Genomic DNA, 25041 nt, shown 5'->3' on the forward strand with positions numbered 1-25041 from the left:
AGAAGAAAATTGCATATAATGAGTAAATTACCCCACACAAATTACAGTCATTTAACTAACGGTTCAAGTAAATATTAACACTATCAGACAGGAACTAAACTAGCACATGCAAATGACCACTACCACTATACTCTCTACACCATGATAGCCAAATTATCCATGATGAAGGAAGAAAAAAAGGAATCCATACTCTACCTCATTTTATTAGTTGCTTTTGTTCAAAACAGAGCATTTAACACGGTTCATACACATGCAACTGCCTTCCTAGCTCTTAACAAAGTCAGAAGCTGATGAGTCCCATATAACTGTGCCATCGCATGTACAGATCTTTTTGTAGTTTTCACCAACTCCAGCACTTCTAGCTATCACGGCAGCAGCAATGCCTGGGTCAGATTTGTCTTCAGCTTCATACAGCACTATAGATCGGCCTATGAGATCAGAAACTCTCAGCTTCTCCTTTACACCTGAGAAGTGGGCCTCGCCAGATGCCTCGACATCCAATGTTCCCAGGTCACCCAACAGCTAAACAATGCCAGACACCAAAATCAGAATATTTTCATTAATTTCAAGGTAAGCATTTACACTCTAATACTAACATAGGCCTGAACATTCTGCTAACAAAGCATTTAGTGTAGAAGGAAGCCTTTTTATTTTTGTTTTTCTTTTTCCAATTAATGATAGATAGCAGATAATAGTCTTTAAAAATACTAGACAATGGAAGCAATAAAACGATGAACAACAACACACTAAATGACTAAGTTGAAATTGGGTGCGAGTCCTTCTCAAAATGACTAACAGAATTAAAAAGCCTCTTCCAAGTAAAAAACACATGACTTTTTCTCATACTAGATCTATATGGGATTACTCTTAGCACTCTCACTCACATTTTATGACTATATATGGATGACATTGGGTGCAATCCCAAATGACACAAACCCAAAATGACAAGACAAATTAAAAGACCTCTTCCCAAGTAATAAGTGCAGGATTTTTCTTATTGCGGACCTACACAGGACTATTTTTAACATTATCATCATCATCATCATCATCATCTGTTAAGTTTCTAATGGAGAGAGAAGATCATGCTTGATAATGAAGTAAGGTTTCTCAAAGGAAAAGGAAGAAAATAGGCTAGCTAAAGCTCATGCTTGAGCTTTAGCAAAATGATTCTTGATTGCCCTATTCAACCATGAATTGAAAAAAGTAAGAAGAAAGAAGGTTGAAGAGAGAGAATGAGAGGGAGTGAAAGTGGAGAAGAGCAAATTGAGAAAAGAAACTGAGATGGGGGGCCTGGACGTCTCCCAACTTCTATTTATAGTTTAGGATTGAGTGGGTTGAGTATAATTTACAACAATGCCCCTTCTTTAAATAAAAACCCTAATTCTCGATATCTTCTATTCTATGTGTCTCCTTTACATGAAATTTGGTTCCTAGACATAGTTTGACATGTAGAATAAGACTACATCAAGAAATATAAACAAAAAGATAAAATGACCAAAATGCCCCTATTCTTATTTTCTAACATAGATAATTACATCCCTAAGATTAACCATAACTTATATACTAATATGGACAAAAACTATTCCTCTTACATCCCAATGACACTCTAACTTCTTAAACTATCTCTACAAAAGCATAAGAATAACAAAAATACTCTAAGGATGGCATTTGACATCTATCCCTCCTATGAGAACCTTATCCTCAAGGTTTGACTACAATCAGTTGGTGCTGGTGTCATCCATTGTCCCATTCAATGCTTTTCTAAAGGTCGACTCCCAATTGAAGATTACTTAAAGAGTCAAGTTATAAGCCACAAGTAGTCGATAAAAAGAGAAGTAAAAAAAAGACTTGGTCATCCCACCTAGCAAGAGGTGATCTCATGCACAAGTACTCTAATGATCCACTTCAAGAAAAAAAGAATTGAACCAAATTTTTTTTCTGGTAGGCATTTTGGTGGAGCCCTGACTTTAAGCCAACTAAAAACCATCCTACTAGTGATCTATGATCTTTCATGGTCAAGTAAGTGTCAAAAAGTTATTCATCCTTACAGGCCCACTTGGGTTGGATCTTCTAGATGAGTTAGGCACTGTTTGAGATATCCCTTGAAAGTGATAGTTAGCACCTTCAGTTGAGATTGAGATTTGGCCACAAACATAAATGTGCCATGTGTTGGTTCTGGTTAGGGTAGAAGCATAGTTTCTGCTGGTGACATGTTAGACTCCTTTCATAAGAATTCAAATCCAAATCTTGCATTTCTTAAAATCGATATGGGGGTACAATTTCTTCTATTGGACTTCAACCTCAAGACTTCTCAGTATCTCAGAATTACCTTGTTGCTGATAGTGGGAGAGGATTCAGTTCGTCTAAGCTGTTCATTCGCAAAAAATAGTTTTAACCTCTGCTTCAAAGTGATCTAAGAAAAGTTAAATCTCCAAAACCCAGACATGATTGTCAAGTTTGGAAACTGTTTCTATTTGTTCAATCCTGACCTTTGATTCTTCCAATGATGAGTTTTCCCTTTAGGAAAAATCAGACTGAGAAGCTGTTTTTTCTGTTAAAAAGTAGACTCACTAATCTTTCTTAAGAGGTATAATTTGTAATACAAAATTCCACTCTTGACAGTAGAAATCTTTAGTTGGCTGAAGCTTCATTCTGCCATTTTTAACCTTCCCTCTGTTGCTCTAGATGTCAATTCTCGTTTTTTTTCTTCTGAAGTATGGAAAATGAGAAGCCGTTTATTGTGTTAGAAAGTAGACATGGAGGTCTTTCCTTACAATTACAATTGATGGTAGAAAAATCATGGAAGCATATGGGTCTGTTGACCACAGAAAAAAGCTATTCCAACTCAAGGATTTGTACAAAAAAACCAAATATCTCTCTTTTTGAGGAACTAAACTGATACTAAATTGTATGAACCTTCTAAGGTTTTCAATAAAGGGAAAAGATAGTGCTCAACAATGGGAATAAGGGTTTCTCGAAGGAAAAGAAGAAGACAAGCTGGGTGGAACTTGTGCTTGAGCATTAGCAAGAAGACACACACAGATTAAAAAGAAATAGGATCTTGGTTACCCTACTCAACCATGACTTTCTCATTATATAGATGATTACATCTTTAAGATTAATCCTCACTGATACCTAATAACTATATAACCCCCATGGACTAAAGTTATTCCCCTTGTGTCCCACTTACACCAAACTTCCTATACTACCCCAACATAAGCTTAAGAACTACAAAATACTCTATTGGTTGTCAGGGATATGCTCCCTTTACTGTAATTTCTCTTGTTAATATAAATACATCTTTTTCAAAAAAAAAAACTACAAAATACTCTATGGCATCTAATATCATCATCATCCAAACCTTGTCCAAATATTTTAGGAAGAACACATGAATCATTTTCACCCACATTAACACATCGTTTCTAATTCAGATAAGAGTGGGTTCAGATTCATGTTGTGAGGTCTAACAAACTTTATGAAGGGTAGCAAGTTCACAGATTCCTCCCTTACCAGACTTGAGACCGACAGATAAGAGTGGGTTCAGATTCATGTTGTGAGGTCTAACAAACTTTATGAAGGGTAGCAAGTTCACAGATTCCTCCCTTACCAGACTTGAGACCGACAGGTAAACATTACCTAGTGGAGTGATAGATATTACCTGAAAGATTAGAAATTGTTCTAAAGTAGTGACATTTGAAATGGTGCCAATACAAACAAGTTGGTATACATGCTACATCTTTCTCTGTATAAGAGTTTCACTATGCTTATTATGTTACCCAAAACTTAATCATGATTGTTTTTCAAGAAGCAGAAATTAATCAAGAAAGATCCCTGCTCCCCTGTTTTCCATTTTGACAAGGGAGCAGAAGGTTATTTGCTATTTTCTCATCAGCTTCATGCAAAAGCCATGGCCATCCAAATAATGAGTCATTGTCTCTTCCCAACCTCCAATATCAACTGATAACTTCCTGGATTTTTTTTGGAGAGGAAGAGATGACCAAAATTAATTTTATGAGTTGGATTAATGCATCCCAACGGGTAACAGCAATTCCAGTATCTACTTTTTGTAGAAGATGGATTTTAAGATTACCTATGACCACTACTAGCAAAGACATCTAACCAAAGTTTCAAAGTCATGTCCAAATCCAACAAAGCTTGGGCGTTTCCATGATATAGCCACAGCATACCAGGTTGAACCCACAATGTATGAGGTCCTCAGTCACTTAGTTTGACACAGATTCACAAATGATGGATCAAAATCAGCTTGGTGAAACCATATAGCTTAGACACCAAAAATAAGTAATAGAATTAGAATTTCAGGGTAGTGTGGTACTTATTGCTTTTCCAAAAGAGAAGCAAACTACACAATCAACTCTTATGTACACTGAAAGATCATTAATATACCACTGGAAAGCTGCACAAAATCTAAAACAAGATTCGTGACTTAAGTACATGGATTCACAAATGATAGATCAATATCAGCTTGGTGAAACCATATAGCCTAGACACCTCAATAAGTAATAAAATTAGAATATCAGGGTAGTGTGGTACTTATTGCTTTTCCAAAAGAGAACAAACTACTGAATCAACTCTTACGTACATTGAAGGATCATTAATATACCACTGGAAAGCTGCACACAGTCTAAAACAAGATTCAAGACTCAGATACCAAGATGCAGCCGAATCCATAACATTCTCTTCCTAGTTTTTCTAGCCATAAGTGTGCAACCATTAAGGTACCCTGAACCCACGAGCACATCAAACATATCATACAAAAATAGTACAAGAATTATTTCACTTGTAATTTCAATACCAGTATAAATACATCAATGTCTATTTTCTGAGTCCATTACATAAATGTCAGGACCACTTTAAATTCACAAATGCTCTATTCTTCAAAGTTGGCAAGATCTATTCAGAATCCACGTTACATAATATCATTTCAGATAAACATATCTGTGGTATGCTGAGATAGGGAGCCAGCATGCCTCTAAAGTCTCGTCAGCAGATTGTTCTAGAGTGATGGCTACTTTTCCAAGTGAATAGTCCTATTCACAGGACCAGCCTGCTGATGGAGTTTGAGGTGCTTGTTGGAAGCAGATCCAAGCTCCATGTCCCCTCCAAGTCACATGGAATATCATATGGCCCCAAAAGAACAAGGTGTGAGAGCCTATAACATTCTGCAATAAGATTAGATAACCAAACTACGAAGGGGAGGGTGCGGTAATCTTTGGGCCTCAAGTTACAAGGGAAAGGTGCTCCCAATTGCCATGGCATGGCAGAAGACACCCTTTTTGGTATTATACACACTATTAGAGAGGGTATCCTGCCAAGAGATTGAAAGAGGACACAATGGTCAACAATTTCCACAAAAATGTGCCTCAGCCTCCACCGAGGTAATTAGTTGCCTTACATCCAGTGGATCACAATGGCAGTCACCTCAAGGGCAAGCAGAGAAGTAACCTGCTGAGAGAAAATATTGATTCCTTGAACAAGCACTAGTAATTCAGCCTTGGTCGAATCCCAATTATCAACAGGCCTTCAGAACACAAGCTGAATTCTGCCACTTTGATCTCTTATAAACCACCAATCCCTGCAAGATGCAGGCACCCAAGAGGATAAGTTAGAACAGGGCTAAGCCCTGAAACACCAACAAATAATTGAGTTGAAAAAAGGGGAGGCATCTGATGGCCCATTGCTGAATGGAGAGAAATTTAACTTCAACGCTAGTCCCAATCAAGCTAGTGAAGGCTCACTGGCTACGCCCATTTTAAAGTTCTCAAAGTACAGGAGGAATGGCCATTTGCATGTGGACATTGGAGTAAAAGTATCATTGGAATACATTTTGTGTTTGTGATTATTAATGATTATTCTAAATATACCTGAACTTCGTGTGTGGTGAATTTATTAAGTAGGAAACCAAACTTGAAAATGACAAAGGGTATAAGACCACTAGGATTAGGATTGAAAGAGGCAGTGAGTTCTTAGGTGAGTTTGATAAATTCTGTGAAGAAAAGGGATAGCAACATAAATTATCAGCAACTAGGACTTCCCAACAAAATGGGGTAGCTGAAAAGAAAAACAGAGCCCTTCAAGAGAAGTGTAGAGAACCATGCAAAATAAGTTCAACCTCCCAAAATAATTTTTGGTTTGAGCATCTACACTAGTTGTTATATTGTCAATAGAGTTTACTTGAGAACTATCTTAGGAAAAATCCCATCTGGGAGAGCACCCAACATTAGGTACTTTAGTGTTTGGAAGTAGGTGTTACATTCTTAAGACAAAAGATAGGTCGGACAAACTTGATTCAAAATAAGGTGAAAGAATCCTTATGGGATACTCAACAAAGAGCAAGGTCTGTGGAGTTCAATAGGCCACAGAATCCATTTATGCGAAGTTTGATGAAAGTGGCCCTAGGAAACCATGCCTCACTCAAGATAGCAGTGATGAGGATAAAGATGAAGAGCATATTGTTCAAAAAAAACTTCAAGAAATAGATCTAGAAAGAGGAGAAGAGGCTGAGGAAGATCCCCATGATCAGCCCATGTCAAACCCTAGGGTGGAAGTCATTCATGAGCTTCCTAGAGCTTGGAAGTACAGATCTGCTCATCCCCAAGAACAAATCATAGGTGATACCGGTAGAAAAGTGCTAACTAGGGGTCAATTGCAAAGAGAAATGAATTAAGCATTCATTTCAGAATTAGAACCAAAAAGCATCAAAGAGACCATTAAGGATATCTATTGGATTAAAGCAATGTAGGAAGAAGTAAACCGTTTGACTAGAAACAAGATATAGGATTTGGTTCCCTCACCAAATGGTCATAATGTCATAGGTACCAACTGGGTATTTAGAAACAAATTAGATGAAAATGGCAAGGTAGTTAGAAAAAAAAACTACGCTAGTTGCCCAAGGACACTCAATAGGAGGGTATTGACTATGATGAAACCTTTTTCCCTATGACTAGATTATTAGGATCATGTTAGCTTTTGCATCCTTCAAAGATTTCACACTTTACCAAATGGCAATCAGTATTTTTAAATGGCCTAATACAAGAAGAAGTACATATTGCACAACTCTCAGATCTTGAAGATGTCTCAAAACCAAATCATATGTTCAAAGTCAAGAAAACCTTATATGGTCTGAAACAAACACCCAAAGCATGGTATGATACTAAGTCAATTTTTCTAGATAATGAATTTATAAAGGAAAAGTGGACATCAAATTGTTCATCAAAATTAGGGTCCCACATTCTAGTAGTCCAAATCTATGTAGATGACATTGTATTTGGTTCTATAGATGAATAACTTTGAAAAGAATTTTCATATTTGATGCAAAGTGGATTCGAAGTAAGTATGAAGGGAGAGTTACATTTTTTCTTAATTTTGCAAATTAAACAAGTAAAATAATGAATTTTATATTTTTCAAACCAAATATATTACGGATATATTGAAGAAATACAACATAGATGATGGGATAAATGTCTCAACCCCACTTAGCTCCATAGCCAAACTTTACAAAAAAGAGGTTGGAAAGAGTGTTGACCAAAGTAAGTATAGAGGAATGATTGGAAGTCTTCTCTACTTGGCAGCAAGAAGATCAGACATTCAATGTCTATTTTATTATTCCTCAAAAAAATGTCTTTTTTATTAATGTGTTGGGCTCCAATCAAATCAAAAGAGTCCCAGATGTCAGTTGTGAAAAGAATTTTAGATTTCTAACAGGAAATCTAAACTTTAGCCCATTTTATCCAAAAACTGTAATTTTTCTCTTGTAGGCTATTTAGATTCTGATTTTGCAGGTAGCCTTAATGATAGGAAGAGCACACTAGGCACATCTCAATTCCTTGGAAATTGCATCATATCATGGTTCGCTAAGAAGGAAAATTGCGTAGCCCTCTCAACAGCTGAAGCTGAATAAGCAAACACTCCAAGACTACAACCAAGAATTTGATTCTATCCCCATTTAGTGTGATAATACATCTATCATTAACTTGTTCATAAATCCTTTTACATCATAGTAGAAGCATATAAAAATCAAGCATTACTTTCTTAGCAATTGTGTTCAAAAGAAGATGGAATTTTTAGCAACTAATGATCAACTAGTTAATATTTTCATAGTACACTTAGAGTTTCACAAAGAATAGAAGTGAATGAGGCTTGATCGATATGTAATTTGGATGAATAAAATGCTTATGAGGACAAGCATTCAGACACTCAAGAGCCGTCCAAACAGTGCAGCATTGGTACTTAAAAAATTGAAACAGAAAACACTCTACTGGAATTGTCCATCTGAACAGTCTTAAACCTTACGAACAGTGTATGTTAAAAATAGATGCCCAAACACCTGACCATCCAAACCAAGGGTCAGATGATGTCAAACAGAGAGTTTTCTAGAAAACAGAAAAACTAACCATTTCACCTCAGCAATTTGAACAGAATGTTGAACAGAAAAATTTATAAATTAAGTTGACTAACTGTTTGACTTCGTCATCCAAAAGAAGGTCTGTCTTATAAACACAAACAAAGAATTTGACCATAGGCAAACCGTACGAACTGGTCAAATAGACGCAAACAAAGAATTTTCCCATAGGCAAACCATTCGAATGTGCCCGTTCAAACAGATGGTGCTCATTTGGACGACTTATGTCGAAACAATAAAAACCAAGCCAACAATTCTGGAAATCTTAAAACCTCACATTCGACCAATAGGGTTTCTGTCCAGTGAAAACCTATGAAAATCCTCCCAAAATCCCTTCAAACCTTTGCATATCAATCTCCTCTACCTTCAAAAATGACTAAGGCCAAGGGAAAATCATCCAAGAACATTGGGATCGTCCAGCCAAGCTCCTAGCCAAAGCAAGTGAAAGCGCAAGGCTGATTTGAGAGAAAGGCCAATCATCGCCTTGATCCCTAACTTCAATAAAAAGAAGAGAAACTTATTTAGTAAATTTCTCACACAAGATTGATTTCCAAGTGCATACTTTGAAGATATCTATTTGAATTTCATCACGAGCAAAGAGATTAGAGTAGGAAAACCAATGGAGAAAAACCTTGTTGTAGGCACTCCAGGTCTAAAGGACATCATCCTAAAGGAACAAAGTTTGAAGAATATGTATGATTAAGGAGACTATTAGTGAGGAAGCAATAATGGTCTTTGACTCATGTATGTGGGTTGACAAGCCCAGAAGTGGGATGTAGACTGATACATTCTCAGTTTGAAGGAGATGAAGTTGTAATAGATTCATAAGCCACTGATGTGTTATTTTTAGAGATGACAAAGGGGTGTGGATTTTGGATCTTTATGAAATCCTATTTGGGGGAAAGAACTTTATGAAATCCTAGTGGAGATGAAGAAGATGAAGATGGAGATGATGGGACAAGCTTTGAAATTGAGCCCAGAGATGGCAATTCACAATTAGAGGATAAGGAAGCATTGGCCTAAAAAAACCAGAATGACAGAGAGAAGGAAAAGGAAGCAGCAAAAGGAGACAAGGATAAAGAGAACCAAACTAACTTGGAAAAAGAAATTGAAGCGAGCTAGGAAATGGTGGTAGACACAATAGAGAATATCAAAGGGAGAGAAGGATAAGGAGAAGCAAACTAACTTGGAAAAAGAAATTGAAGCGAGCGCAGGAGAAATAGAAATGGTGGTAGAAACAATAGAGAAGATCATTAAAGAGCTCACTATGTAGGATGGAACTCACACTGAGCAGGCTCAAAATCAATCCAATCAAAATCCAAAAGAAGTTGAGAAGAGCATTAAAGGAAAAGATGGGGTGCAATGGCATTAGATGGCAAGGGGGCTGAAGAAGAAAACAAAAGAGAAGACCACCTAAGCAGAGGAGATGGAGAAGATTTTGGATGAAATCAATAAGGAGCCTAAAGATGAAGGTAGCAAGGAAGAGAATTCTATTAGCGATATAATTCCCTATTAATGCTTGGTTATCAAGATTCCAAGAAGACAAGAATCCTCGCTTAGAAGATCATAGTGAGAAAGAAAAATCTAGCAAAGAAGACCACTCCCAACAAAGAGGAAACTTAAGAAGAAATTTAAGAATAAAACTTCAGCACAAAGGATTTCTCCCTCAATTTTTATCCCCATAGCAGTGGACTTATCTAGAATGTCCACCTATCACAGGAAAAACAAGAAGTCCACATTTGTTCTCATGCACTCATACCCTTAACATGTGGGTGACACACTAAAAAACATAGACCACTGGGAAAGAGGACTAAAACAATTCCAAGATAAGCTTGATCTATCGAGAAAACCTCAGGCTCTAGACTTTGCATTACAGTTTGTTGTCAATTCACATGTATACCTGTATATACCTCACGTTTTCTAACGAAATTCAAAGGCTGTTGTGCCCATTGAATCGTGTTATATTAATTTTCAAACCTTTAAGTAATGATGTCAAAGGGGGAGAAAAACCCAAAGTAAGGACAATAAAAAGATAAACTAATTCAAGGGGTAAAAGAAACCAATAAAAAATTCCAAATTTTGTGCATTGAACTTAGGGGAGCAAAAAGAGAAAAAATACGTGGAAACTAAATGCGAAATTTAATGAACATAATTAGCAGAAAAAGTTCAAAACCAAAGTTCTGGCAATTCATCCGTTCAACTAGCCAAAGAGCATCTAAACAGCCCATTGAAAAAAAGCCCAAATAGTACAAGCCAAAAATCACATCATCTAGACAGCTTAGAAGCATCCATTCACCCAGTATAGAAGGAAATGCAGAGGCCATCTGTCCGAACAGCATGAAGCCAACCATTAAACCGATTAGGAGAGAGAATAATCTAGGGTGAGATTCATTCAACGGGACTTTCGAACGGCCAGTCCAAAGTAGGTGGAACGAGGAATGAAGGAAACATGGCTCACCAATAAAGATGGTTCAACCGAACAGAGATTGTTCGAACAAACTGGAGACAGAAGAGGCTCTATAAGCAACCGTCTAGCCAACCCTTCATACAATATGAAGACGTTTTGAGCAGATCACATGCGTTGGAATGACCCGTTTCAGAAAAGTTGCTAGGGAAGTTTCAAAGCTTTGATTCAGCCACTATAGTTCTCCAAACTTAGTAACTAACCTACCTTTGTGATTAGCAGCTCGAATCAATAAGATTAAATATTTGTCCATGATTTTTTCTAAAAGTCAAGTTGTTTTCTGATAAAAACAACTAGAAACAGCTAATTCTTTACCATTCAATTGAGTTATATTTAAACAATTTTGTGTCCCTTACTATTTACCAAACATTGCTACAGTGAATCAAAGAGATTCCAAGCTTTCCCAAGCCTAAACAATTTGTGACATTCAAATTCAAATAAAAGATGTCAAAAACAAGGAGATCTCAGAAAAGCTAAGTAAATGTGCTTTTAATTTTGAAATTCATTGTTTGTGCTTAGGAATTTTTCTATTGAACTTGGTTGTTTATACTTGAAATCATTAATTTGAGTTGTGAGTCTTTTAATTGGACTCAATATTAGGGCCTCGCCATAGCTATTTTTCAAAATTTTGTTCATTGAGTTTTATATCTCATAAAAAGATAAGAGGATCAAACCTCTTTGTAAGTCATCTGGTTAATTGGATTGAAAATTTTTCCAGTGCTTACTGCTCCCCTCGTCAGATCTCCAAACTCATTTATGCTCCAACCACGTTTCCCAGGTGACAATCCACTAAAGTTGGCTTCAACTCTTGCTAGCTCCATATTTACTTGTGCCAGACGAACAACACCAAAAATTGTTGGTCCTTTGAATTCGGCAACTGCTGCTGAAACTAAAAAGTCTACAAACCCAGACAGTACAAATTATCAACTGAAATTAATCATCGGCATAAAAAGTATTGGATGGTCAACAAAAAATTAGATGTACTTCAAAACTCAACAATCGATATTTTAGTAGGGGAAGCAATAAAATGGAGAAGAAACAGGGGAGAAACTCTATCCATCCAAATGTATCAACATGACCATTAAAGAGATTGAAAACTAAAGCTGAATAACTAACCTTCTGGGACACCCTGACCTATCAGTCGAGCTTTACGACCAGTTTGTTCCAGAGCATCAGTCATGCTCTTAACGGATGAAGAACCAAGTACTCTCACAACTTGGTTACTCAAGTCCACATTAACACCTTTAACCCCTGAAAGGAATATACTCCTTTCCAATAAGATTTAGTCGAGAAATAATTAGTTAAAAAAACAAGACGTTTTAGTGTAATGTCAATTATCAGAAAGCCTTGACAAATGAAAACGCAGAAAGAAGGAAAGCAATCTACCGTCGACTATCTGCAATTTGTTCTTAACAGCCGAAACACAACCCTCACACTTCATATCCACCATGAACTCCGTCTGCGAAGTACAACAATCTTTTCAAAATAATAGTGAAGAACACGCGAACTATAGAAACTATTGACGCCAATAAGGAAACAATAACATGACCCAACAGGAAGGCTATAAAAAGTTTCTGGAGCTTGACAGGTTTGATCAACTTACAAGCAGCTCCGGTGGAACGCTATTTTCCTGAAAATTTAAATGGATACAAACAAATCAGAATATATTTAGAATAAATGTGTAAGAAACAAAGAACACATCAATAAAAGGGGAATATTTTGCACAAATTGTCCGTATATACAACACCTGAAGGCATCAAATGAACAGCTTAATATGAAAACCGCACAAATTTATGAGAAATTTACTAGCCTGTTGAGATTGATTTCTCTCCGTCGTGTGAGAATCCATCTGGAGACCAGTTTGTACGGGACTGAAATGTGTTACAGCGAATGTGCGGTTCGGATTGACGCTTGGAGGCAGAGTTGATAAAGGAAGAGAACCGAAGCCCAAATTTGTAGGACCCAAGCTCAATTTGGGAGGAGACAGAGAGGAGGAAGAAAGAGCTGCTACGGCGACGGCAGCAGGGACGACTGATGAAGCTGCGAGGGACCTGAGAAAAGCCATTGTCGAACCACTGTTGCCTCCTGTCGATCTCTTACATGAAAGGATGGCGTAAAAAGAGCAAACGCATCATTTACTCATGATTTCTGCATCAGAAGTTCTCGAAGACACGAGTTTTTTTATGACAATCCAAATTCGGAAAGATTAACGGGGAGCCAGAAAAGTTTTTGAACGTTAATTTTTAATGCTTTTCCATTTCAGTGAGTACAAGAAGCCTTCTAAAGCATATGAGAGTGAAATAAATTATAAAATTATGTTTCATATGTCACATTTATTTATTTATTATAATTATAAATTTATTTTTATTTAAAATATTAAATTGATAATAAATAGTAAATTTGAATTACTCAAAAGGAAATTTTTAATTTTTAAGATAAATTAAATAATAAAATAATCTAAAGTGTTTTTAAAGTGGGTCTCAGCATCTATAATTAAAGAGAAATCAAGAAAACTTTGAGAAATCATTAGAAGAGGGGATGATTAACTAAATTACAAAAGAATCAAATTTTGAGGAAAAATTAAAATTAATTGATGTGTTGTAAATTGAGTATATTTGACCTCTATTTATTACAGAGATAATACATAGAATTATAATTAAATTATTTATTGTTAATTATACCCGTAATTGAACTCCCAATTATAATCAAAGTAAATAATAAACAAATAAAATAAAATAATTAAAACACTTCTATTAGCTGAAAATTATAAAAAAAAATCAGGTTTTATTTAAGCCAAGTGTAATCCAAGCTTTAAGGTACTAACAAATATTTATTAAAGAAAATTAAAATACAAATATATTAAAATCAAAACTTAGAATTTTCTTTTGAAAATATAACATAGTGAGATCCAAGCTTTAAAAGTTTTAAGCAAGTGAATTGAAATTTATGGAACTTGTTGGAATTTTGAATGCAAAAAATTGTGAAGAGAAAATAGAGGGTTTAGGCAAATTTGGAATGTTTTCTTCACAATGGTAAAATAAAAAATTTAAACCCAAAAATATTCTTCAAGAGGTTTTGTATGCTAATGTAAATTCGACCCATGTTCCTCTACGAGTTTGGGGGCCTATTTATAAGTTTCTTAGATAAACTAGTCATTTAAAAAAAACAAAAACAAAAATTGTTAATCGATAAAAGTATGATGGATCGATCATATATAAAAAGTATTTTTTATTTTCTAAGCCTAGTAATCGATCAGGCCTTCAATCAACGAGTTTTCATCCTTTAAGAATACTCATTAATCAATCAACCAATCATGTTTTATAAAATAGACTATGTAGAGTTCTTCATTATGATTATTCGACAAATAATGATCGATCATGTTTTATAACCTTATCTCGTAGCATTCTGTATGATTGATTATGCAATATGTCAATGTACTATTTTAACTTTCAATAATGATATAGGTTAATACATTTATATACATCAGTTAAAACATTGTTTTGAAATGTTTTATGCCCTAAAGATCCATAATATAATTGTGTTTAGAAATCAAAGTTTGGTAGGCTATCTTCTTACTATTTTAAAAATATTTTAATTATTATATATTTTTATTAACTATTTTTTTAATAATAATATTTAAAAATTTAGTTTATTTTATATTCTAGGTTCCAAACATATCCTAAGTTAACCCGTTCGATTTAGCATGATCATCCTTGGGTATTACGCATCATGTCTCTACTAATCTAGAAATGTAGAAAGGCTGATCCCGTGCCGTTGGATCGAAGCGGAACCCGAAGACTCTGGTTGGGTTTTTCTTTTGTCGGTAACGTCAATTGCGTCGCTTAGGGGTTATCCTCTATTCTAGGGTTTTCTGCCTCTTGCATATTTGTCGGTGTTTTAGATCTCTCTTTTCTCTTATTTATCGCAGAATCGAACCGAGAGGCTGACTTTGCGCGGGCCTTTCGGCATCTCCTGTTGGTAAGAAATCTCGAATAACTTAAAAAAACTCATCTTGTGAGTGATTGTGGATCTACCGAGTTTCTTGCGTTTATACATGTTACTTTATTTTTTTTCTCATTCTCTTCTTCTCCGTCAGTTGCTTTCTTTCAGATCTGTTACTTTGATCAAGTATCTCCTATCTTGTGATTTCCACCGATAACCTCCGAAGCACTTCTGCCCCAGCCAACGCTACTGATCCAATCTATCTTCTGCATTGTACTTGACCGTGTTCTCTTGGTGTTTTGATTATCTCTTTAGGCCAATTTATCTGGTTTAATTTGTTAAGTTGTCAGATTGTGAGATTGTTCGTGGTTGAGCTCAGGGCGTTATTCATGATATGCGTTGCCCGGTCCTTAAAGGATGCATCTCGTTTTTTTCTTGTGTTGATTTTGCAAATGTACTTTGTCTTTAGATAGGTTGTTTCTTCATTACCTTGATAGTTGACGTGAATCTTCTGTTTTAGACCATTTTAATGCTGCTATATCAAAGGTTTACAGCGACGGAGATGAACCGTGTTACTATTCTTGCTCTTTTTTTTTTGCTGTTACCGAATATTTATGTTTCTATTTGCATATGTTTCTAGGCTATATGGTTAGAAGTATTTTATCTATGTCACTTATAACTCTTTTTTATTTTTTCTAATTTGGAGTTTTCGAAATTTCATCGCATATATGCTTGAAAGTGTTTTTATTGGCTTAGTTTTAGATTTTATTCCATCTCTTCTTAATAGCATTATTACAAATGGTATTTGATATATCTTTACCTCTCTTTATTTGTTTGTCTTTTCTGATTTGTATCAAATAAGACTTACCGGCAATTTTTTTTAAAAGTATTTTCAGCAACATTAAAGTGTTCATATTTTATGGACTTTCTGTTTCTATTGTTATATAGTTGTACATGTGCTCCATCTATCAGGCTATTTTAGAGCAAGAGTTGTTGTTGTGTGTGGAAGAATAGTCTTACTTTGGCTTGGGCTTGCAAAGATACTATGCTTCTTAGTTGGGAAGAGGCTTCCTATGCTTCTTAATTGGGAAGAGGCTTCCTATGCGTCTTAATTGAGAAGATACTTCCTATACTTCTTAGTCAGGAAGAGGCTTCCCATGCTTCTTAGTTGGGAAGAAGCTACCTAACTTTGATTAGTCATAATGAAAGAAACTTGCTCAACTTTAACATGGTATCAGAGCCAACTAAACCCATGTTTTTGTTCTGTACGGGCCTTGTGTTTGTTATTTGTAGCCCATTTGTGTATGTTATTCCTGATATGAGCCAGTTTGTGGGTTTAGGTGTGAATGTAAGGGGGATGCTCTGTGCATAACAAATTCCACTAGTATATAGATGTACAAGTGCTTCATGTCTTAGTCTAGTTGCTTGAGTGTTATGTCTGGAAGGTCCTACATTGGTTTGGGCTTGCGAAGATCATAGTTTTGTTATGTGGTAAGAGACCTCCTAACTTCAGCTAGTCATATTCGGAAGTACAGCCTAACTTTAACAATCATTATACTTTCTATTTGTTGATACTTTTGATCCTACGTTAATGATAATGCAAATTATTCTTTCAATCCATAATACACATAAAAGAGGAGTGGCATGTTTCAAATATACTACAGCTCTTTTGGCAAATTCCCGATTCATGAAATTTTAATATTTTTAAGAGGCGAATTCATCATGGCCAAAAGGCCACCTGCGAAACACACAAAGAGACCCTAACAACAAGGGTTGGAGGTCAACCCTCTCCTTAGCCAGCTTATCAGTGAGACCATTGGCACTCCTAAGCTTCTGTTTCACGACTTAAAAATTGGATGAGTTTCAGACCTTAGCTGATCCAATGCAAAGTACTGGCCAGACATGTCCTGGAACTCTGTTTTGTGATTTTTGCTCCATATTGTAACTGTTATAGTTCATGGTTGGCTTTTTTACTGAAGATTAAAGGAGGCTCCTATTTGATATTGTTTTCCATCCTAGTATTTTAATTTTTTTTTTAATCAAGATAACTGTTCTAATTGGTAAGATGGATCATACTGTTTGTTAATGCATTTCTGAGTTTCAAGAAGCAAGATCGCTTATCATTTTCTTTTTCATTTTTCAAAATTTTTGCAGAATATAATTCAAAAGCTGTGGTCGGCACTGGTTGCGGGGTGTTTGATAACTAGTCAAGATGGTAAGTTGTTACTTGTTAAATAAGTAAAATGATATTTTCTTGCAATATCTTGTAATATAGTATGTCAATGTGCTAATTATTGAGAGAATTTGATATTTGCAGGTGAAGTTTACAGCAGAAGGGCTTCGTAGGATTATGGATTTGAAGCACAATATTAGAAATATGTCAGTTATTGCCCATGTTGACCACGGTATGATACCATTCTTTTTGTTTTTGGGAGTTAGGTCATTTTGTCTGCTGAAATAAAAATTTGTGATATTTATTTGGTTATGTATCTTTTATTTGTAATACTGTGGCATCTGATATTTGGTTTTTATATAGCAAAACATTGCTTTTAATGGGTTTAAGTTTGATAATAAAAATTGGTCCTTGTTTTATTTATTTATGTTTTTGTGTTCTTTCAATAACGTTTCAGATTGGCTCGTATTTCTTTTAATGTTTTTTTATTAATTTATATACTATTTTCTGTTTTCTTTCTCCAAAATGGGTACTTGATTTATTATCAATTCATTTGATTTTTCAATCATGTTTCCCCTTTATGTTTTCATGAAACCATGCATGATAAATTTGTTCCATGAAGTTATCTGACCTATTTTAGGTGTAATATTATTTCTATTGAATTTCTCATTTCTCTTTGAGAATATTATTTATCTCATCAGCAACATTGTTTCATCTGAATTCGGCATGGCTTACAATTTCTGAAGTTACTATGCTCTAATATGCTGGATTGTTACTGAACATTTGGTCTTGGCTTTTGCAGGCAAGTCCACCCTTACCGATTCACTTGTAGCTGCTGCCGGTATCATTGCCCAAGAGGTGGCTGGCGATGTTCGGATGACAGATACACGCGCAGACGAAGCAGAGCGAGGCATCACAATTAAGTCTACTGGCATCTCTTTGTATTATGAGATGGAAGACGCTGCCTTGAAGAGCTTTAAAGGAGAGCGTAATGGCAATGAGTATCTGATCAACTTGATTGACTCACCTGGGCATGTTGATTTTTCTTCAGAGGTCACTGCTGCTCTTCGTATTACAGATGGTGCGTTGGTTGTGGTTGATTGTATTGAAGGTGTTTGCGTCCAGACTGAGACTGTTCTTCGTCAGGCACTTGGAGAAAGGATTAGGCCTGTTTTGACTGTCAACAAGATGGACCGTTGCTTTCTTGAGCTGAAAGTTGAAGGTGAAGAAGCTTACCAGACTTTTTCAAGGGTGATTGAAAATGCAAATGTCATAATGGCGACATATGAGGACCCTCTCCTTGGCGACTGCCAGGTTTACCCTGAGAAAGGAACTGTAGCTTTCTCTGCTGGTCTTCATGGTTGGGCCTTCACTTTAACCAACTTTGCGAAGATGTATGCTTCTAAGTTTGGAGTAGATGAGTCTAAAATGATGGAAAGACTTTGGGGTGAAAATTATTTTGATCCTGCTACCAAGAAGTGGACTAGCAAAAATACTGGTTCTGCTACATGTAAACGTGGTTTTGTCCAGTTTTGCTATGAGCCTATTAAACAGATAATCAATACTTGCATCAATGACCAGAAGGACAAATTGTGGCCCATGTTGGCTAAGCTTGGTGTGACAATGAAAGCTGATGAGAAAGAACTGACTGGGAAACCTTTGATGAAGAGGGTGATGCAGACATGGCTCCCAGCTAGCAGTGCACTTCTTGAAATGATGATATTTCACCTCCCTTCTCCTTCTAAGGCTCAAAAGTACAGGGTTGAAAACCTCTACGAGGGTCCACTTGATGATCAATATGCCAATGCTATTAGAAACTGTGATCCGGACGGTCCTCTTATGCTTTATGTTTCTAAGATGATTCCTGCCTCTGATAAGGGTAGATTCTTTGCTTTTGGTCGTGTCTTTTCTGGCAAGATCTCCACTGGTATGAAGGTCAGAATTATGGGGCCAAACTATATTCCAGGACAGAAGAAGGATTTATATGTTAAGAACGTTCAGAGAACTGTTATTTGGATGGGTAAGAGACAGGAATCTGTTGAAGATGTTCCATGTGGAAATACAGTGGCTATGGTTGGTTTGGATCAGTTCATCACCAAAAATGCCACTTTGACTGGTGAGAAGGAAGTTGATGCTCACCCAATTCGAGCCATGAAGTTCTCTGTGTCCCCTGTTGTTCGTGTTGCTGTACAATGCAAGGTTGCTTCTGATCTTCCAAAGCTTGTTGAAGGTTTGAAACGGCTGGCAAAATCAGATCCTATGGTTGTCTGTACTATTGAGGAGAGTGGTGAGCATATCGTTGCAGGTACAACTTCTATCCTTCTCTTTTTTATTGTTTTGTTATTTAATTGATTTCCAACTGTCCATTCATCAATTACTTATTTCTAATTCTGTTGTAGGTGCTGGTGAACTTCATCTTGAGATTTGCCTTAAAGATTTGCAAGAAGACTTTATGGGTGGAGCTGAAATCATCGTTTCTGACCCAGTTGTGTCATTCCGTGAGACTGTTCTTGAGAAGTCATGCCGAACTGTTATGAGCAAGTCTCCAAACAAGCACAATCGGCTTTACATGGAAGCTAGGCCCATGGAAGAAGGATTAGCTGAGGCCATTGATGATGGTCGAATTGGTCCTAGAGATGATCCTAAGAACCGTGCCAAGATACTTTCTGAGGAATTTGGCTGGGACAAGGACCTGGCAAGGAAGATTTGGTGTTTTGGGCCAGAAACCACTGGACCAAACATGGTGGTTGATGTATGTAAGGGAGTTCAGTACCTGAATGAAATCAAGGATTCTGTTGTTGCTGGGTTCCAGTGGGCATCAAAGGAAGGTGCCCTTGCTGAGGAGAACATGCGGGCAATATGCTTTGAAGTTTGTGATGTAGTTCTCCATGCTGATGCAATTCACAGAGGTGGTGGTCAAGTTATTCCTACTGCAAGGAGGGTAATATATGCTTCCCAGTTGACTGCAAAGCCCAGGCTGCTGGAACCTGTCTATCTTGTGGAGATCCAGGCACCCGAACAGGCTCTTGGTGGTATCTATGGTGTTCTGAATCAGAAGAGAGGGCATGTGTTTGAAGAATTACAGCGGCCTGGAACTCCTCTATACAACATCAAGGCTTATCTTCCAGTTATTGAATCATTTGGATTCTCAACCAACTTGAGAGCTGCCACATCTGGCCAGGCTTTCCCTCAGTGTGTGTTTGACCATTGGGAGATGATGTCTTCCGATCCTATGGATCCAACATCGCAGGCAGGACAATTGGTTAGTGAGATTAGGAAGAGGAAGGGTTTGAAGGAGCAAATGACCCCTCTATCTGACTTTGAAGACAAACTGTGAGAGATTTCTGGCCCGACAAGTTCTACCCAAAATATCAGAGTCATTTTAAGTAGTGTTTTTTTGTTTACCTGTCTCATGGTTTAACCTTTTTTGCTCCATATTGGGGTACTAAACTATTGGCTGCTGTTGCTACAGAGCAGTTTTTTTAGAGTATTACAGTTAATCATGTATCGATTATGACAGATGGATGAGACTATTCCATAGGTGAGTAGTGGAAGTTCCCTTTTTGCCATCAGCTTCTTAAGTTGCTGACAGGGTTATTCCTTGCAATGCAAAATTAAGGTCTAATTTATTATTTCCGAACGAAACAAGTGTATGGTCTGTTATATGTGTTTATATTATCCAAATTTAACTTGGTTTTTGTGCTGAAACATGTCTGGTCATTTTGTTTTGAGATCTCGGTTTGTCTTGGAGGATACGTTTTAGTTTTTTGGTTTTGCAGTGCCATGGTGGTCGAGTTTGACTGATGCAACACTAAATACTCGGCAGGTGATGATTACAAAAGCTTTATTATCACCTGTTTTTCCAATTTGCATATCTGAAGAAGCTAATCTCTTCTCTAACGTGTTTGTTTTCTTTTTGTTAAAGTTTAGAAGCAGCAATAAAAGCAGAAACCATCAGATGAGTTTCATAATTTTTCGTTTTGTTTTGTCCGTGAACTTTGGGACGATTATCAGGACAAACGAAAACAACTCTAATCTCGCATCGGATCCATTCTTTTTGCTTATTTGAATGTAGGAAAGCGGAGGTGTCTTGCAGTTGTTGAAGGCACCTTTTATAATTGAATTCTGTTTGTTCTTGTTCTCTGATCGCCTCTGGTAGTTGAGAACTTCTCTTTGATCATGAGCAAATTTCTTGGGCATGACAACAGGGTCGCCTACCACCTGTTCGAAGAAATTCCAGAATCAAATTGATGTGCGGTTAGGCTTGGGAGAGGCAGAAATGGCTAGATCATAAACGAGTCAGCAAGCATTGTGATGAACTGGAAGGGTAACAACATTGATGAAACTCTTCTTCTTCTGTAGCAGGACAATTTCTGATTTTATTGCTGCTTTAAACTTTAAGAAAAAGACATAGTTGTACTTGACAACATATTTGTTCCCTCATTTTAACTCACTTAAGAGAATAAACTAAGTGACAACCTTTAGATAATACAATTTAGTTGTTGAAAAAATGACAAAGAAGCATGCATAATTAATGTTTGTATAATTGTCTTTAATAGTTTATTTTGATTTTTTTGTGTTCCATGTCATACATTGTTATTTGCTTTGGATCATTTGCCCACACCACTTCTTTCTCGCCAAACTCCTTTTGAACGACTTTATTGCAAACTCTTTTCTTATTCCCATATTCGAGTTTTTGGGTGTCTTGCATATGCTACTGATGTGCACATCCCTTATAAATTTGCTCTTCGAGCTAAATGTTGTATTTTTCTTGGTTATCTAATTGGTCAGAAAGTTTACAAGCTATATTATCTTACCATTCATCAAATGTTCACTAGTCGTGATATTGTTTTTCATGAAACTATTTTTCTTTATGAGTCCGTTCTATCCACTCTCTCAAATTCATCCCCAGTGATTCCTCTTTCTGTACTTTACCAACGATCGTTACCACTGACTCCAATTTTTCCTCTACCATCATCTGTTACTCCTCCTTTTGAGCCTATTGTACGTCGTACCCAACTTCCTCATAACCCTCCCTTGGCTTTACGTGGTTATGTCTGCAACCAAGTGCTGTCTCCTGACCATTTGTCACGTTTGTCATCAGATACACAAAAAGGTACACGTTACGTCTAAGATTCCATCCTTTATATGTTGCAAACAGGGTATTTATGATATTTTTTCTTCTCCAGCTTGAAGGGGAGTGTTAGAAGATGGGCTCAAGCCCACACGTCCAAGGAGAGAAAACCCACACATCCAAGAGTTGGTAAATAAGAAGTCTTTTCATAAAGATGACATGAAGTTGTAATTACTTGTCTCTTTTATGTCTCTTATCTTGTAATGTTGTAGCCTAAGGGCATTGTAAAAAAACTATAAATAGAGGTTCTTGGTTAAAAGGTAGGGCATCAAACTCTCTCCTCCTTTTTCTCAAATTCGTCCAAGCTCTCTCCCTCTTTGGTAGGCGCTCTCTCTTCTCTCTTGTCCAAGCTCTGGATTTTTTCAATTCACAAGTTGTTATATGGCTTAAAACAAGATTCCCAACATTGGTTTGCCAAATTCTCTACAACTATCCAAGCTATTGGATTTTTTCAATCTAAAGCAGATTACTCGTTATTCACATATCAGAAAGAAAAATATTTTACCACTCTGTTGATATATGTTGATGACATTCTTATTACGGCTAATGATGTCAATGCCATCTCTCATGAAATTTTTGCAAAGTCATTTTCGGATTACAGATTTGGTTGATTTGAAGTATTTTCTCGGCATTAAAGTTTCTCGGTTAAAGAAATGTATTTACATCTCGCAACGAAAATATACTTTGAAAATTTTAAAAGATGGTGGATTTTTGGGTGCTCAACTAATGAACTTTCCAATGGAGCAAAACATAAATCTTTCAGATTCAGGAGAATTGCTAAACGATCCATCTCAGTATAGGCAACTAGTTGGACGCTTAATTTATTTGACTATCACTTGGCCGGATATTACCTATTCGGTCTATGTGTTAAGCAGATTCATGCATGCACCACACAAACTACACATGGAAGCTGTCGCGCATGTGTTGCGTTATTTAAAAAGCAGTCTAGGACAAAGTTTATTTTTTTCTTCTCAAAATGATTTATTCTTGCGAGTTTTTTTTATTCAGATTGGGTTGGTTGTCCAATATATGGTAGATCCACTACGGGTGGTTGTATTTTTTTGAGGTCTTCTCTTATTTCTTGGTGCAGAAAGAAGCAAAAAATCGTATCTCTCTCCTCGTCAGAAGCCGAATATAGAGCCATAATAGATACACGTTGTGAATTATCCTGGCTACGGTCATTATTGATATACTTGAAAATATTACATCCAAAGCCAACACTGTTATATTGCGATAACACAACTGCCAATCCCATTTTTCATGAAAGAATTAGACATTTAGGGATGGATTGTCATTTTATTCGTGGCAAAATACAAGATGGTTTGGTTGTAACAAAATATATTGCTTCAACAAATCAGTTTGCGGATGGGTTCACCAAGCCATTGGGAAAGAAAGTCTTTTCAACTATGATACGCAAGTTGGGAGTTCTTGACATTTATTCTCCAACTTTAGGGGGGGTGTTGAGGAAATTACGGTTGAAATAAAAAATAAGCTCAACCATTGTAAATGGATTGTATTAAATTGCGAGGATTACAATTATAGATTATAAAACTTTTGTATAAATTACCTCTTCATTCAATAGAAATCAACACGAAAAATTATATTTCAATGATTTACATAGACCCCTCTACCCTATATCTAGCGTGAATCAAATCTTTTTATTCTTCACTGAAGAGATGATTTTTCAAGATACCCTTAAAAAGTGAGTAAACTCTTTTTATCCCTATAATTGAGATTTATCTTTGCTTTGGAAATTGAGTAGAGTTTTTTTTTTTTTTTTTTTTTTTTTTATAGGACTGACTGTTTTGACTAGTGTATGAAGTTTTGTTGTATAACTAAGAGTGATTTTCATCTTCCATATTTTTTTTTGTCCAAGTTGGGTCTTTATGTTATTTTTATCATCAATTAAAGGGGGAGAAATAGAAAAAGTACGAAAACAAGGTATTTTAAAAGTAAATGTACATAAATATTTGGATTTTAAAATTGAGCCCCAAATATTCAATACTAAGCAAAATACTACTTTGAATCATTTTACTAGAATGAACAATATGATTTCAAAGTAACGGTATAATAATTCTAGAAGGGATAATGCTAAGCACACTAAGATTTCAAAGAAATAGTGAAAATGTACTCAACTCCTTGGGAGAATTTCTTTTCAAAGCTTAAATTGAAACTCCAATTATGATTTCAAAGTGTAAGACTACTTAAGAGAGTGGTTTGAAAAGCCTTAGAAATCCAGATAACAATTGTTTGAAATTAACTTAAATAGACAGTTCTCAACATTCATCATGAAACCTTTTAACTCACAAAGGCAATTTCTCCTTTTTCCAAACTTGATGAACTCTCAATTAAAAATAAGAAAATACTTATAAACTTTCTCCCTCAGCATCGATCGGATCAAAGCTCTAAATCTTCATCTTTAGCCTTTTTTGGGTTGTCATTGAAACACAAATTACATAATTGGAATGGCCTTCTTTAATCGCCCTTTCCTTCTACTATAGTTGTTCAAACGTTGGATACAAAGTTTTTTCGATATGCCTTTTTCTTCGATTTTGTCGTCTTGGTTTGGTCGTTTAAATGCCTGGGCGAAGCAAAGTTTTTTCAATAGGCCTTTTTCTTCGACTTTGCCTTCTTGGTTTGGTCATTTAAATGCGTAGGCGAAGCAAAGTTTTTTCACTATGCCTTTTTCTTCGACTTTGCCTTCTTGGTTTGGTCCTTTAAATGCGTGGGCGAAGCAAAGTTTTTTCAATATGCCTTTTTCTTCGACTTTACCTTCTTGGTTTGGTCGTTTAAATGCATGAGCGAAGTATAGTTTTTTCAATATGCCTTTTTCTTCGACTTTACCTTCTTGGTTTGGTCGTTTAAATGCATGAGCGAAGTATAGTTTTTTCAATATGCCTTTTTCTTCG

At 36.1% G+C, this 25041-nt stretch overlaps 2 protein-coding genes across 4 annotated transcripts; one reads left to right on the plus strand and one right to left on the minus strand.

The window, feature by feature from the left end:
• Window positions 1-13087, minus strand: LOC137948361 (copper chaperone for superoxide dismutase, chloroplastic-like). Its single transcript, XM_068794439.1, has 6 exons — window positions 12694-13087; window positions 12487-12513; window positions 12270-12342; window positions 12000-12134; window positions 11558-11781; window positions 1-522 (listed from the first exon to the last, which is right to left on the minus strand). The coding sequence occupies exons 1-6, from the start codon at window positions 12946-12948 to the stop codon at window positions 265-267; spliced, it is 972 nt and encodes a 323-aa protein (XP_068650540.1). The 5' UTR covers window positions 12949-13087; the 3' UTR covers window positions 1-264.
• Window positions 13088-14679: 1592 nt separating this feature from the next.
• On the plus strand, window positions 14680-20627 carry LOC137947832 (elongation factor 2). 3 transcript variants are annotated; one of them, XM_068793630.1, is made up of 6 exons: window positions 14680-14706; window positions 14812-14861; window positions 16980-17040; window positions 17143-17230; window positions 17801-19303; window positions 19398-20627. In XM_068793630.1, the coding sequence occupies exons 3-6, from the start codon at window positions 17038-17040 to the stop codon at window positions 20333-20335; spliced, it is 2532 nt and encodes an 843-aa protein (XP_068649731.1). In that variant the 5' UTR covers window positions 14680-14706; window positions 14812-14861; window positions 16980-17037; the 3' UTR covers window positions 20336-20627. The 3 variants fall into 3 exon arrangements, with proteins under 3 accessions (XP_068649731.1, XP_068649732.1, XP_068649733.1); XM_068793631.1 differs by adding an exon at window positions 14980-15098 and having other exon boundaries at window positions 14682-14861; XM_068793632.1 differs by lacking the exons at window positions 14680-14706; window positions 14812-14861 and adding an exon at window positions 16285-16316.
• The last annotated feature ends 4414 nt before the right edge of the window (window positions 20628-25041 follow it).

This window comes from Aristolochia californica, unplaced genomic scaffold (assembly GCF_029961685.1).
Source record: "Aristolochia californica isolate CCGP_79_NKW_82.1479 unplaced genomic scaffold, dmAriCali1.0.hap1 SCAF_13, whole genome shotgun sequence".
Classification (NCBI taxonomy): Eukaryota; Viridiplantae; Streptophyta; class Magnoliopsida; order Piperales; family Aristolochiaceae; genus Aristolochia; species Aristolochia californica.

What these genes read in the sequence shown, in the direction of transcription:
- LOC137947832 (XM_068793630.1), top strand. An exon ending in TATTGCCCATGTTGACCACG is followed by an intron (nt 17,231 to 17,800) that starts GTATGATACCAT and finishes TGGCTTTTGCAG; the next exon opens with GCAAGTCCACCCTTACCGAT. An exon ending in TGGTGAGCATATCGTTGCAG is followed by an intron (nt 19,304 to 19,397) that starts GTACAACTTCTA and finishes ATTCTGTTGTAG; the next exon opens with GTGCTGGTGAACTTCATCTT.
- LOC137948361 (XM_068794439.1), bottom strand. Translation starts at nt 12,948, where the DNA reads ATGGCTTTTCTCAGGTCCCTCGCAGCTTCATCAGTCGTCCCTGCTGCC. An exon ending in AGAGAAATCAATCTCAACAG is followed by an intron (nt 12,514 to 12,693) that starts GCTAGTAAATTT and finishes TTAAATTTTCAG; the next exon opens with GAAAATAGCGTTCCACCGGA. An exon ending in ACCAGATGACTTACAAAGAG is followed by an intron (nt 523 to 11,557) that starts GTTTGATCCTCT and finishes GGCATTGTTTAG; the next exon opens with CTGTTGGGTGACCTGGGAAC.